Source organism: Nanorana parkeri, unplaced genomic scaffold, assembly GCF_000935625.1.
Source record: "Nanorana parkeri isolate BGI_ZX_2015 unplaced genomic scaffold, ASM93562v1 scaffold78, whole genome shotgun sequence".
Taxonomy (NCBI): Eukaryota; Metazoa; Chordata; class Amphibia; order Anura; family Dicroglossidae; genus Nanorana; species Nanorana parkeri.
Window position 1 is genome coordinate 795,161 of NW_017306346.1, and position 13,963 is coordinate 809,123.

Sequence of the window (13,963 nt, forward strand, 5' to 3'; positions counted from 1 at the left end):
CCTAACCTGGTACTCAGTTTAGTCAAGGATTGATTCAAAGACTCTCTCATTTATTTCTCATTCCTACATTACATATAAATATTATAAAAACAAGATGTATGACTCAACATTGATTGATTTAGTATGATTAATTCTGCAGGTTATATTTGACCCTCTGAAACTGGGGAAAAAGAATCTCAATGAAATTAAGTGGATTATTTCATAGTAGAACTTCAGGCAAATATTTGAAATACAAATATGTGAACTGTGTTACCCCCCAAAGTATTTGTAATTCCATCCAAGCAGTCCTGCAATTCAGCCCAGTCAGGTCAGTGACCTTAATGTACTTTAATGCAGTTCAGGAAAACAACTTGCTCACCCACGCACACCAGGCTCATGATAGTGAAGTAGATCCACCACACTGATGAGGTTGTTGCTCTGTTTTTTCCCTGTGAGCAATGCCCCAGGATTAGACTGACAGCCTTGTGCAATGCAGTAAAGTATGCATGCCTAAGTCATGTCCTCTTCCAGACTGACACCGGATATGTAAGGGATTGCACAAAGCTAATATACAGACAAATACAGGTAAACAAATTCTAAATGTATTGAAACATACATTGTTTTGAAAAATATATAACTCAGTTTTTGTGTTTGTCTGGAGCTTAGTTCAGTGTTTGAAAACAAGGTTCCAAAAGTCCTCAGTGGTAAAATTTTTGTTTCTATTAACCAGCAGTCTGAGTGCTTGAGCTTCTTTTTTTGATTGTTCAAAGCTGGGTTTCCACATGTCTCTCATACTAGACTTTGATGCACGTTCTGGCAAGAATAAAAAGGGTTCTGGTGCAGGACATGTTAGATGGGTCAAGTCTGCTTTCCACTCCTTTTGTTTTAGACCCTGTAAAAAAAATAATGACATGAATGGATACAACATTTAGCCTTACTGAATCATATTTCAATATATTTAGAGCACCATCAGAGGGAGGACAGATCAAGTATGGAAACATCTGCTTTTTAAAGAACAACTCTGGTACAAGTGTTATTAACCCTTTGCAGTGGGGCTAACCCCCACACTGCAAGGGTTAAGCGCTTGTTTTTGCCTAGGGTCAAAAATACTTACCCAATCCTCCGAGCCAGATGGCTGTGACAGCACTTACTACAGCGATGGTATGTCCCTTGGCATCCTCAAATCCTATACACAGTGTATAGAGCGTGAGGCTCAGGGACCTTTGACTGCCGCAGTGGAGGGGGAGAGAGGCTCCAGTTTGGAAGATCCGGTGAGTATAATTTTATTTTTAACCCTAGGCAACAACGAGCACTTAACACTTGCAGTGTGGAGGTATACCCAATGCACGGGTTAATACAATTTGTACCCTGAGTTCTGCTTTAAATTACAACTTCACTTTAAGTGACACTTGCACCACCCCCTCAGTGTAACATTCTTGCAGTTTCACGAATTGTATAAAAAAGTAAACATTATGAAAAATATCCTGAAAATGTAATACATTAAAGATTAGAAATATTTAACCATCAACACAAACACACTTTGTCTCAACAGGAAATGAGCATGTCCTTACAGTATACTCATTATTATAAAAACATTTTATACATGAACTTTTGCTGTGGTAGTCATATTTTAAAAGCTTTTGTGTCATATTTTGTCACATGTTCAGGGACAGAAATTCAGAGAAAGGTCAGTAACATGGACAAACATAGCAGAGAAAACCAAAAACTTTGCTTAGGTTACAATCCTTCCCCACTCTATCCCAAAACAGTTACGGCTTTAATAGATGTAATTTTATTTTTTCATATGAGGAGAAGAGAGCATATGGACCACAAATCACTCAGCTACTCTTACCTATATACCAACGGTTATAGGGTAAAAGCTGTGGTTTAAAACCTTTGGGACGTTTTGCACAATCTTTACTGGCTAATACATTATAGGTGAATTTTTTTAAAGAAAATTACATTCTCTTCCTATATATATATAGCAACATAAATTAAAATATGGCAACATAATTTAATGTATCTGTCACTATATATCCACTGGCCTATACGAATATAAAAGTTGAAGCAGAACTCTAGGGGAAAAAAAATTCCCTTCAAGTGGGGTAACCCTTGCAGTGTGGGGGTAGCCCACTGAGTTATTCTTTAATTTACATGTAATTACATGTAATCAGTACCTATAGCTATCTGAATGTGTTACCACCATTCCCTTAAAGCACCTCAGAATTACTGAAACCCGAGGTACTTTTTATAGCAAACCTTGAGCCAGACCAACGTCCCACACCTTCCAAGTGATCCAGCAGTGGTCAGGTGTTGAAACACCTAACATGCACATGATTGTTCCAGGTCAATTACTTACTAACTAGTAAACATGGATATGGCTGGGCACACACCTTACAACCATCGCAAGACTTTTGTCTTGCGATGGTTGTAAGGTACTTAAAAAAACGTACGATCTGCCTATCTTGCATAGGCAGATCGTACTTGCAATGATTGCAAGCCACGCCCCCTGAGGGGCGGGCTTCCGACTACCGCAATGCCAAACGTGCAGTGTGATTTCCCACGATTATCGTACGATTATCGTAAGGTGTGTGGGGACCTTAAGGATGATAGCCCCGAGCATACACATTCAAAATCAAGCCAGCAATAGTAGCTCCTTTATTTCTGTCTTGACAGTTTTCCTTTAACCGCTTGAAGACCAGGTTTTTAGACCACCTTCCCATCCAGGCCATTTTTCAGTGTTCAGCACTGAGGTACTTTGACTGACATTTATTCCGTCATGCAACGCTGTACTGAAATTAATTGTATACCATTTTTTGGGGGACAGATAGAGCTTTCTTTTGGTGATATTTATTCACCACTGGGGGTTTTATTTTTTACTATATTCAGAAGAAATTACTGAAAATTTTGAAAAAAAAAAGTTTTTTTTTTACATTATGTTATCAAACAACTAATATTACCCATTTTTTTAGTAAAATATAAAAGACGGGGTCACATCGGCTAAATACATGTAGTCAAGAACCAGCTGCACTCCTTATCGGAATAGTAGATCCTTTCTAGATCTATGTCAGGTAAATAGACACCAAACATGTCAAGCTTAAAAATTGTGCGCACTCGCGAAATCGCAAAAAACTAGCATACCCAAAATTGGCCATAGTAATGGGCGCAATCGTCCTTTTCGCAGGTATGCACATCTGACACATGTTTACAAGTGTGTATGTAGGGGTGAGGACTTTAAAAAAAAATGTTTTTTTTATTGTATATATTTTTTTGTGTAACTTAAAAAAAATTTGGGGGGAAACTTTATTTTTTTTTCCTATTTCTTTTTTCCACTTAACTTTATTGCTATCACAGAGGGGGCTAAGAAACCCCTCTATGTGATAGCAAAAGAGGTGACAGGTCCTCTTTATGGAGACATCAGGGGTCTCCAAGACCCCTAATGTCACCTAGGACCCCCCTGAAGAAGCTGATGAAGCAGAGATCTGCTTCATCAGCTTCTCTCCAGCATCTGAAGCTGGAGAGTGACACTAGAATGTGGAAGTGATTTAATATACACCACTTCCGCATTCTGACAGCGGAGAGGGGACCGGAGGGAGATCGTGAACAGACCTCCCTCTGATCCCCTGTGACAGAGGCAGTATGCTGGTCCCGGGCTCACATCGGAGCCCGGGACCAGCTTGACAGCGGGAGGGGGGAGTCACGGAGGGGGGCCGCACGTCACGGGACCTCATACAAGTGATCCCGCCGGCTCTATAGTCGGCGGATCGCTTGTATATTGACGGGCATCGCTGCCTGTTTTCAAATAACGGGCATTTCCCGCTCGCGTGCGCCGTGCCCGAGTGGGCGGAAGTAACAGGACGTGTATACACGCCCAGTTACATCCAAGAAGCTCCTGGCCGGCCATGTATACACAACGGCCGGCCGGGAGGTAGTTAATGAAAGAATGCTAAAAAAACAGTATCCTGCCGTTATGAAATTTGCATGGCAATGTATAATTCTATATGTCCAATGGCATTTTTTTGTTAAAAGGAGGTTTACATTTCCCTAGACTGTGAAATACTAATAGTGTTAGCAGCCAAAAAATTATATTAGTAAAGCATACTAACTTGTAAATAGTTCTATACGTTATCTGCAAAAGGAATTTGCATGTTCTCACTGTGCTTGCGTGGGTTCCCTCCGGGTACTCCGGTTTCCTCCCACACTCCAAAGACATGCTGGTAGGTTAATTGGCTCCTGACTAAATTGGCCCTGTATGTGAGATGGGGACCTTAGCTCCTTGGGGGAAGGAACTGAAGTAAATGTGCAACTATGTAAAGCGCTGCGTAAATTGTCGGCGCTATATAAATACCTATAATAAATAAATGAAATACATTTAATTAGCTGAAAAATAATTCAATGTTTTATAATCTAATAAATATTTAAAGTTTCGCTCAAACCTTTTGGGGGTTTTAGATAGATAAATAAGGGTTAAACCCCCCTTTAGTTTATGACTTGGGGGTTTTAATGCTTTCACATTCTGGCCTGGACTTGGTTTGGTAGCAAAAAATATATTGTTGAAATATTTTACTCACACTTGAAAATATCCTTTGAAAGATGAGCCATGGAATGGGTGTCATTCTAAAATAGAAGTATTTGACCTTACTCTTTTATATAAACTACCCTCCTTTCTATCCATTCTAAATTTAGACATGTCCACAGCTGCCCCCTTAGCCTTCCCTTCTTGTCACTATTAAAGATAACCAGATTTCCCTCATGTTGCAAAACATAGCAGTTACAGTAGGCTGAGAGAGCACATAATCTCAGGCTCATCACTTTCATATAGCCGAGGTCTGGACATTTCTAGAGAAAACAAGAAAGACCTTTTTGTGTGAAGCTGTTGTGCTTTGGAGTTATAATTACATAATTTACCATCTTACCAGACGATGCTAACCTTTCCAAGTAGCATAGAATTTTGAATGACACAAACTCAGATTAATCTTCTGTTTCAAATGCAGTAGGCTCTACAACTGTTTGGCTTTCCCCAGAGCACCTGTAGCAGGGTGCAGGCAGACAGGACCAAGCAGAGTACAGAAAATATTATACAGAGCACTGGGTAAGTACACTAGGCCATTATTAAATTTAGCACTTAATTTAAGATGCAAAATAGCTTCTCGAAACACTGAATATTTGTCAACAGATGGTACAGGCATGTGCCTAGCAACAACATGTTTGTACAGAGAATGTGTTGGAGGAACCAAATCCTCTGAAGATTATTAAGAAACAGCACTTGAGGGTAGATCATTACAATGAAAATTTATGGGAACCTATAAAAAGGGATTTTCATTAAATATATAGAATGAAACCCAGCCCTATTGCATTTTTGCATGCACAGGGAAAGAATTATAAGATATACCGATTTTCCCCTCTTTGGTTATGGCTGATGTCAACATAAAACTTGTGGTACACATTGGATCTCCTTAGAAAGGCTCCAGGATTTTAGTGTGGTGCTCAGTTACCATCTGGCTGTCTACCTTGAACTTTCTTTTTTTTCATTACCTTGGTGTGTTCCCAACTATTCTATTGCATTCTCTATGCTTTAAAAATACTAAGCTTGTAAAGGTAATTACCTCCTCGTAACGGTAATTACATGAGTGCAGCCATGGGAACTCAAACAATGGGATCTTGCTACTAGAGTTCCCACTTCACTGTCAATTGGGGACTGCTGGTTGTATTTGGGGACTCCTAGAGTGCAAAAATCTGACAGGAATCTAGAGGATTTTCAAGGCGGGACAGAAAGAGGTGGTTAAGTTTGAAGGTCTGGAGAGACAAGAAAGTGGATGGAATGCTAGTTTAGGATCAGAGACAAGGTAGGTAATCAAATGCAGGTCAATTGCAGCAGAAAAATCAGGTCTTGTGCCCTGCCAGACAGAACTGTGCTGTGTGGCAGAGCTTTGTAAGTCACAGAACTGGCTGGACTAAAATACAAATCCTTTGCCAGGTAAAACTGCTCCCATGGATGCATTTCATCTGTGTATTCAGCTGTTTGCCTGGAGTTCAGCTTTAAAGAGAACATACTGTAGAATTATTAAGGCCAAACATGGGAACACAGAAAGTTAGCCAAATAATTAAATCAGGAAGACTTGCTAAACATGAAAATGTGGGAACTCATGGAGGGCCGTGAGGTCAACCCTATACACAACTAGCACAAACAGGCTGATGTCGCACGATGCACCAACATTGCCTGGTTAGGATAATGTTCTATTAAATAGTCACAGGCACTGATCAAATTAGACACTGATATGAAGAGCCCAGAAACACAGATTAGAGCCAGATGCAGGTAAACAGGTGATAGGAAAGACAAGAGATACAGAATAATAAAGCAGGTTACTGGTAGAAGACAAAACTGAGAAAGAAGCAAGCTATAAGAATGAATTTAGCAACATTTGTGCCTTAAAGGAGAACTATGGGGTTAAAACTTTTCCCCATAGTTCTCCTTAGGGTAACGGGAGGACACAAACTAGCGTCCTCCCGTCACCCTAAGCTCAGTATACCGCGAGCTACAGCTCACGGTATACTGAGATGCCGCAGTATACCGAGAGCTACTGCTCGCGGTATACTGAGACGCCGCAGCTGAAGTGGATCCCGACAATTATGTCTGGATCCGCCCAGCTGCGTGAGTGACAGTACCCTGTACCCGCCCCCTCCCCCGTCTGATCTGCCAGTCAGCGCTGGCGGATCGGGGAGGGGGGAATCCAGCAGAGAGCAGTGACAGGATCGAGAGGTGAGCGAACCCCGGTATGTGTTCGCTCACCTTCCGATCTACTGAGCCGACCTGTGACAGTCTCATTGTCACAGGTCGGCTAGAACTATGAGGTGAGTGAAAAGCACTCACCTCATAGTTCTCCTTTAATGTTATATAAGAAATGATTAGTTCCATCATCTGCCAGAAACAACATTTTAATGTCAGAGTTTTCCCAGATACTGGAAACAAAGTATTCCAATGCAAGTGGAATGATAAAATATGTTACCATATCTGTCCAACCTCCTCTGGGGTTGCTTTATTCCCAAACCCTGTATCTTGTTTCCTTCCCCATGCCCTGGATCATGATGGCACAACCAAACAAACATAACTCATAGCAAGCCTCTACTTAGATTAAGCCAATCCTCAGGTAACATCAGTAGAGAAGAGAGCTCCTAAATTAGTGATGGCGAACCTTGGCACTCCAGCTGTTTTGGAACTACAAGTCCAATGAGGCATTGCAAGGCTCTGACAGCCACAGACATAACTCCCAGAGGCAGATGCATGTTGGGATTTGTAGTTTTGGCACAGCTGGAGTGCCAAGGTTCGCCACCACTGTCCTAAATGTTTCCAACATTGCTTTTGGTGACTGATAAGGTCACTGCTAAACTAGAAATACATTCTATGTCATCTAAGAGATGCTGGCAATGGTTGTTATGCTATTGCAAATGCGCAGCAGGAATGGGGCTAAGAAACAGATTAACCCCTTAGTGACACAGCTTCAGAAAATGTTTTCACTCCTGGGGACTGGAGCATTTTTGCTATGTGTTTGTTTAACCATAATTTCCATATTCCTCATTCATTGCACCTACACATATTATATACTGTTTTTAAAAGGACAAAATGGGCTTTAATTTGATGTGACATATGCATATATCAATTCTTATTTTTTTTAAATAAAAATTACCAAAAAAAAACAGTTTTCATAGTTTTAATCATGTATAACAATAATAATTATTATAGTATACATAATATTGTATACATAATTAGTATAGCTAACAGAAGTAATTCATAATACATTATTTAATTTGTCCTGATTTATAGGGTATATCATATGTCTCGTATTTCAGTTTATTTTGGGAATTATAGGTCACAAAATAGAGAGAAATGTTAGTATGTGGTATGTTTACTTCCTATCTCTAATAGCCTTTAATAGCCTCTTCGGCACTATATTGTTTAATCATTTTTTTATTAAAAGGTTTTTTTTTAAACTTTCTTCCTTTTTTTTATATTTTTGCAAAATGTTAAAAAAACGTAATTTTTTTGTTTTAAAATTATATATATTTTTTTAAACTAGGGGGCACAAAGGGGTTATTTTTTTATTTACAAGGGCTTTGATACTTGGTATTCTCCTCAGAGATATTTTGTATAAGTATGTGACACACTGAGCCAGCTTGGAGCGCCACTACACAGTGAGCTGCAATTTGCCTTAGTGGCTGTCACGGCTCTGTGATCACAGCGATCAGCTAATTACTGCGATCATAGTGCTGTGACCACCTAATCTGCCGTTGAGGGCCTGCCTCGGACCCGAGAGACCCAGCAACAGCAGTAACTCCCTTCACAGACCTGCGCTCATTTTACTGCATGACGGGATTACCCTAACACCGGTTGTTAATGAACTGAAAGACTGTGATGGAATAAGCCCGTCATCGGTTGGAAAGGGGTTAAAGTGATATTAAATCTTTGGGTTTTTTGTATTTTTACAGCTATTTTTACAGGCCGACCTGTTTCTATAAATCTTCTGTTTTTCTTTACAAAATTTAATTCTAGTGGGTCCCTGCATCGTTCTCCCTCCTGCCCCAAGCTAAGCGGCTGCTGTGGAGGCACCTGTGTGTATGCGTTCCTAGCCGTGCCCACAGTAGATGTGTGTGCCATAGACACACATAGCCCTGCGGCAGGCCACGCGCCTCCTCTCCTCCAAATAGGTTGATTGATGGCAGCAGAAGCCTATGGCTCCTCTGCCCTCAGTATCCTCCCCTGCAACCAGGAGGTTCGGGAATAGAGGATCGTTTTGAGAACCGGCGGCGCTGACACAGGTAAGTGTGGGGGGGAACGGGGGACAAAAAAAGATACCAGGAATTTTTTACCTTAATGCAGAGAATGCATTAAGGTATCAAATAACCAGCCTTTAATACTAATTTAATATAAAAGAAATGATAGATAGTTTGTGACAATAGAAAGTTTGAAAACTTTGGCTTTGACCATGAACAGTTCATTTTGATTTTCACACACATCTTTATGAAAACAAATCCAGCAAGCCAAGCACTGAGCTAACTGGTTTAGATGCAAGCACACATCTGCTGGTTTTAAAATATCACCAAAATGTAATTCACATTCAAAATGTCACCAGCAAGCATTTCTCTCTTCAGATTATGTTATTTGTACATACCTTTTCCGTCAGCCTTATGTTATCCCAGACTCTCGTGCACACCATGCATTCAAAAGCATCAATATAATTGTCTTGCGTTACATCTTGTACTCCCCATTTTCTTTCTTTGATAGCAGTGACCAAGTGTGTGTTGTTAATATGACTTTTTAGTTTCCAATCTAAAAATTCCATGTACAAGCTGTCATTTTTGTCCAGCTGCTTAATATACCGTGCCAGTTCTCGTGGATGCAAAAATCTAGTCACAATGATTGCACTTTTTTTACTAGGCAGCCATTCATCAACATTTGGGGCACCATAATATATGGGTACAGATCCCAGCTTAAGGGGCCTCCACAACTTCTCTGTTATGTAATCCTCACAAACTGCATTTTCAAATGCCAGGATAAATTTATACTGAGCAAGGATATGATAGAACTGTGCGTGGTCCATAAAGGAGGGATTGTTCACCTCGATAGGGAGGTCTCGATTATGTAAGCATTCCCCATAGGAATCCACAGCAATGTATTTCATTAGTTCTTGAATGTAAGTGTCACGATCCGATGGCGGGTCACAATCTGACTGTACATATACTACAGGAGCAAGTGTCTTCCTTAGAGCATTCTTTTTTCCCACAGCCACAAAGTACTCAAGTGATGTTAGTATCTTCAGATCTTCCAAATACTGGCTTGTCAATGGCAAGTGAGAATGTCGGCTAAATGTCGATGTGTGATTAAATAGAGTAATGGTGGGTGGATGGAAGAGCTTGTAGTTGTTTTTTGGAGACTCTTCGTGGAATAAAGCCCACTCGTGGTACCATTTACGTGGAATTGGCAAGCTGTCTATGTTGAAGTCTGTGCCTAAGAAAACAGAATTCACAGAAAATGATACCTGCTGACAGACTTAGGGTAAATACAGATAAACATACTAAAGTGTGACATGTGTGCACGCATTGCATTTCAAGCAAGAATAGCATTAACTGCAGGTCTGCTCTACCTCAAGCACTTAGCTAGCCACAGTACAGCATATATAAGTCCAAAAAAAGTCCCAGGGCACTTGCATGATCTAATTAGCCTAATAATTTAAGCATCAGACCCATCAAGCATTACAGCCATACAGCACAACAGTTCAAGCCTAGTGTATTATTTTTCTTCCTCTGGTAAACCTGAAGAAGGGTAAACTAGGCCTAAAACCTTGCTTGAAAAAATGGGCTAATCCCACCCAGCATTAGTGTCCCAGGACTTCTTTGCATTTAGGCCAGGTTCACACCTGCACCATCCGTGACCATACGGGAATCGTGCACGATACCGTGCGGACACAGAATCGCCCACCACCGCAGATCGCGCTGGCAGTTCCATTGTTTTCTAATGGCACCCCAGTCAAGCCGGGCAGATCGTCCGGTTTCCCACCACGATTTCACCCATGCAATCGAACACGATAAAAAAGGTCGCTTACATGTACCTTTTTACCCCGCAATTGCCGCGCAGATGTAACCCTATTGAAATCATGATTGCGCGGTCCCTAGGTCTGCACCAGCCCTTATAGGTTGTGACGAAGCTTGAACTTATAGTCCTATGCATGCCTGCCTGATAAGCAGTATGTAGGCACAGGGAAAAACAAACGGTTGCTTGGCATGTGTGTATAAACCCTCAACAAGTTCAACAATACAAACAGCACAATGGAACTCAACAAACAGCACAGCAGAACTTTTTATTATCATTATTCAATTTGAAATTGTGAAAATGTAACCTGTGGGATTAAAGTATATGTCCAGCCAAAACTTTTTGATTTGGTATAGAACAGGTGAGAGTTAAATCCTCTAATAAAAGAAATAAGTAGAAACATGGAGGCAAATTGGGCTTTGAAGGCACCAGGTGACAGATCCAAGGAATTACAACAACATTAATAACAAAAGAATCTTTATTACAAAAAGGTTAAAAGCCATAAAATTGATGTGTACACATAAATCATCCTAGTAACAAAATACCATGTACCATGAAAAAACAAATGGAATGTTCTCAGAATCAGATGCATGGAAACAGCCTCTAGTGAAAATGGTAAAGGAGTGGTTGGTATTCTCAACGCATTTCGTGCTCCAAGCGCTTCCTCAGGAGATGGAAGAAATCAAGCATGAAGGTAACTCGGGTGCGAACCAGACGGATCAACCAGAATGAGGCCCAGAACACAGGGAATGTCTGATTTACTATGCCTCAGCAATTCTAATTTGGAGAATTGGTGGTATTGATAGTATTGATTACTCCTTTACCACCTTTCTGAAGAGGCTGTTTTCATGGATGCTTTACAATACTTTTTTTTTATGAACTATGTTAATCATGTCTTGTATGAATTACTCAAATCATGGCAGTTTGGAGTGGTGTTTGGAGGTATTTTGTTACTAGGATGATTTATATGTGCACACAATTTTATGGCTTTTAACCTTTTTGTAATAAAGATTATTTTGTTATTAATGTTGGTGTAATTCCTTGGATCTGTCACCTGGTGCTTTCATATCCCCATTTACCTACATTTTTCTACTGACCAGGGTGTGGCACCAAATTACTCAGGACTCGTTCACGACAATTTGTTTCAAATAAAAGAAATAAGAATGTTTTACTCAATTACCTCATAGGATTAAACATTGGGTTCTCCTTTGAAGATGTGAGACCTTGATCTGTACTTCACACAGGCCTTGGGAAGATTTAAAAAAAAAAAAACTTTTCATGTTTTTACTGAAATCTGGGGCTCAATTAGAATGATTTCCATGTACTGCAACAGGGGTTGTAACCTTCCCCTACTATACTAAAAAAGCATTTTTATTTTCTGTGCATTTTATTGGTGGTAATGTTCTTTCACTTACTTTCTGGCGAAATAGTTGTTGTAAATGAGGGAAAATGTCTCCAACAAAATTCCAGATAGAAGTGAAAAACTCAATAGGGGATTGAACTCTTTCCAAGGTCTTTGTGGTGTGCAGATCAAAGGCTCACATCTTCAAAGAAGAACCCAGTTGTTACTCCTAGGAGGTAATTGTCTAAAACATTATTATTTCTGTTATTTACAATATGCCACAAACATCAAAAATCGGTAATGTTTGGAAGCGTTATTCTTTATGAAACCAATGTTACACTGTTACTGTTCTGTTTGCACACATGTATTCACTTGTTGTTTGGATTTATATACTGTATGCGATGCAAGGTAAATGAAGGACCTTGGAGTATGTCATAACAAACTTTCAAATACCTCTAATTCTCTGACTGTTACTATGAATGTAATAATAGTGGAGCTTTGAAATGTATTAAAGCCAAAAGCGATCTACAGTGCTGTGAGTGTATGAGCTATTACTGATTCATAAGTATGGTTCTACTTCATATACTGCATGTGCAGCATTTAAAAGCAAAGTGCAATAATAAGTAATGACCAATCAGATCTCTTGATCATAATCTCTAAATTTAAATTGGATTACTGCACTTTGCACATAATCACTGCCTATTGTAATATCTTCTACTCATCATGCAACATAAAGGGTCAATGTAATCTTAGGAAATCATAAGAATGACCCAACTGAAGTAAAGGGGGACGTGTTACCTTGATGTCAGCTCAGAAACAGAAGCGTTTATTATACTTCTATGGGTTGAGTGACAATATTACAAAAATATATGTAATTGAAGAAAAAAAATATATAAAACCAAGATGCAGTGGTCTTAAATTCTCCTTTGCAATATAAACATAACATTATCATAGAGAAGAAAAACAAAACAAAAACTAAATAACATACCATAAAACAGGACAGCTTTTGTCATAGGATGATGCAGGTATGTTCTGTTTATAGTGAAAAAACATGAATTGTCTCCACATTGTCCTAGCCTTCCATTCTCACCAGTCAATGAAGACCACCAAAGCATGATGGGATATTTGTCCAATCCATTTTCAAACTTTCCATGGAAGAGATTTGCTTGTAATCCAGACAGCAATGAATGAGATTGTTTCTGATGCTGTAAATCCTGCTTTTCAAATCTGCTTTTCTTCTGCTTTTCAAATCTTCCTAGTTCAACCACCACCTTTCACAAATAATGGTTGGGAATGTTATGCCAGCATTTTGATTGTAAATAATTATTACATTTGAAAACCCACTATGTATACTGCAGATGAAAATATATGACATCAAAAGATAGCAAAACAACAATTGGCTTCTCTGAGCTATTGCTCAGTTTTTGTTTAGTCTTCTGTGCTACAGTTATCATAAAGCAGCCTCACAGACACACTAAAACTCGGGTAACTAGTAGTTATTCCTTCCTTGCACAAAGGGTCCTGTTTGGTGAATAACGGTGGTGACTATTACTTTAATCCCAGGAGCCAGGTTAGCAATGTTCCTTATAAATTACAGCTGGCTCCTAAAATAAATCCTTTTGGTTCTTGAACTAGGCTGACTTGCTCCTGAATTCCATATGACATTTCCTATACTAGCTTTAAAATGTTGGTAACTCTGCACTAAAACATACAGTAAACTTGATATTTTCCACCAGTATTTTCCATAGTATGGGTTGCATACTACTTACAATTTTTACGACGTACAGGAGGTTCAGGCTAGCCTCATGGTAGTTTATGCACACTCATTCCATGCAATAAAAGAAGCTAGTGGATTTAACCAGCATAAAAAAATGTTTCCACTTCTTTATAGCTGTAGGGCAATTTTGGATAGAGCAATGCATTTTTGGACCTGGGATGTCTTGAAAGTTAGCTTGTGAGTTATTTTTGGATCGCAGTAGCGGGAAACATGGGAACAAATGCCTCTAAGCAGAATTGGGATTTTTAGGGCGAGTTCATGAGCAAGACAACTAGTATGG

At 39.5% G+C, this 13,963-nt stretch overlaps 1 protein-coding gene across 1 annotated transcript in view; it reads right to left on the minus strand.

The window, feature by feature from the left end:
• Nucleotides 1-585: 585 nt before the first annotated feature.
• Nucleotides 586-13,963, minus strand: part of FUT10 (fucosyltransferase 10) — an 18,261-nt gene continuing 4,883 nt past the window's right edge. Inside the window, exons 3-5 of the mRNA XM_018576840.1 lie at nucleotides 12,895-13,177; nucleotides 9,147-9,982; nucleotides 586-871 (exon numbers count right to left, since the gene is read on the minus strand). Coding sequence (XP_018432342.1) covers nucleotides 647-871; nucleotides 9,147-9,982; nucleotides 12,895-13,177 — 1,344 coding nt within the window. The 3' untranslated portion in view covers nucleotides 586-646. The remainder of the gene's footprint in view (nucleotides 872-9,146; nucleotides 9,983-12,894; nucleotides 13,178-13,963) is intronic.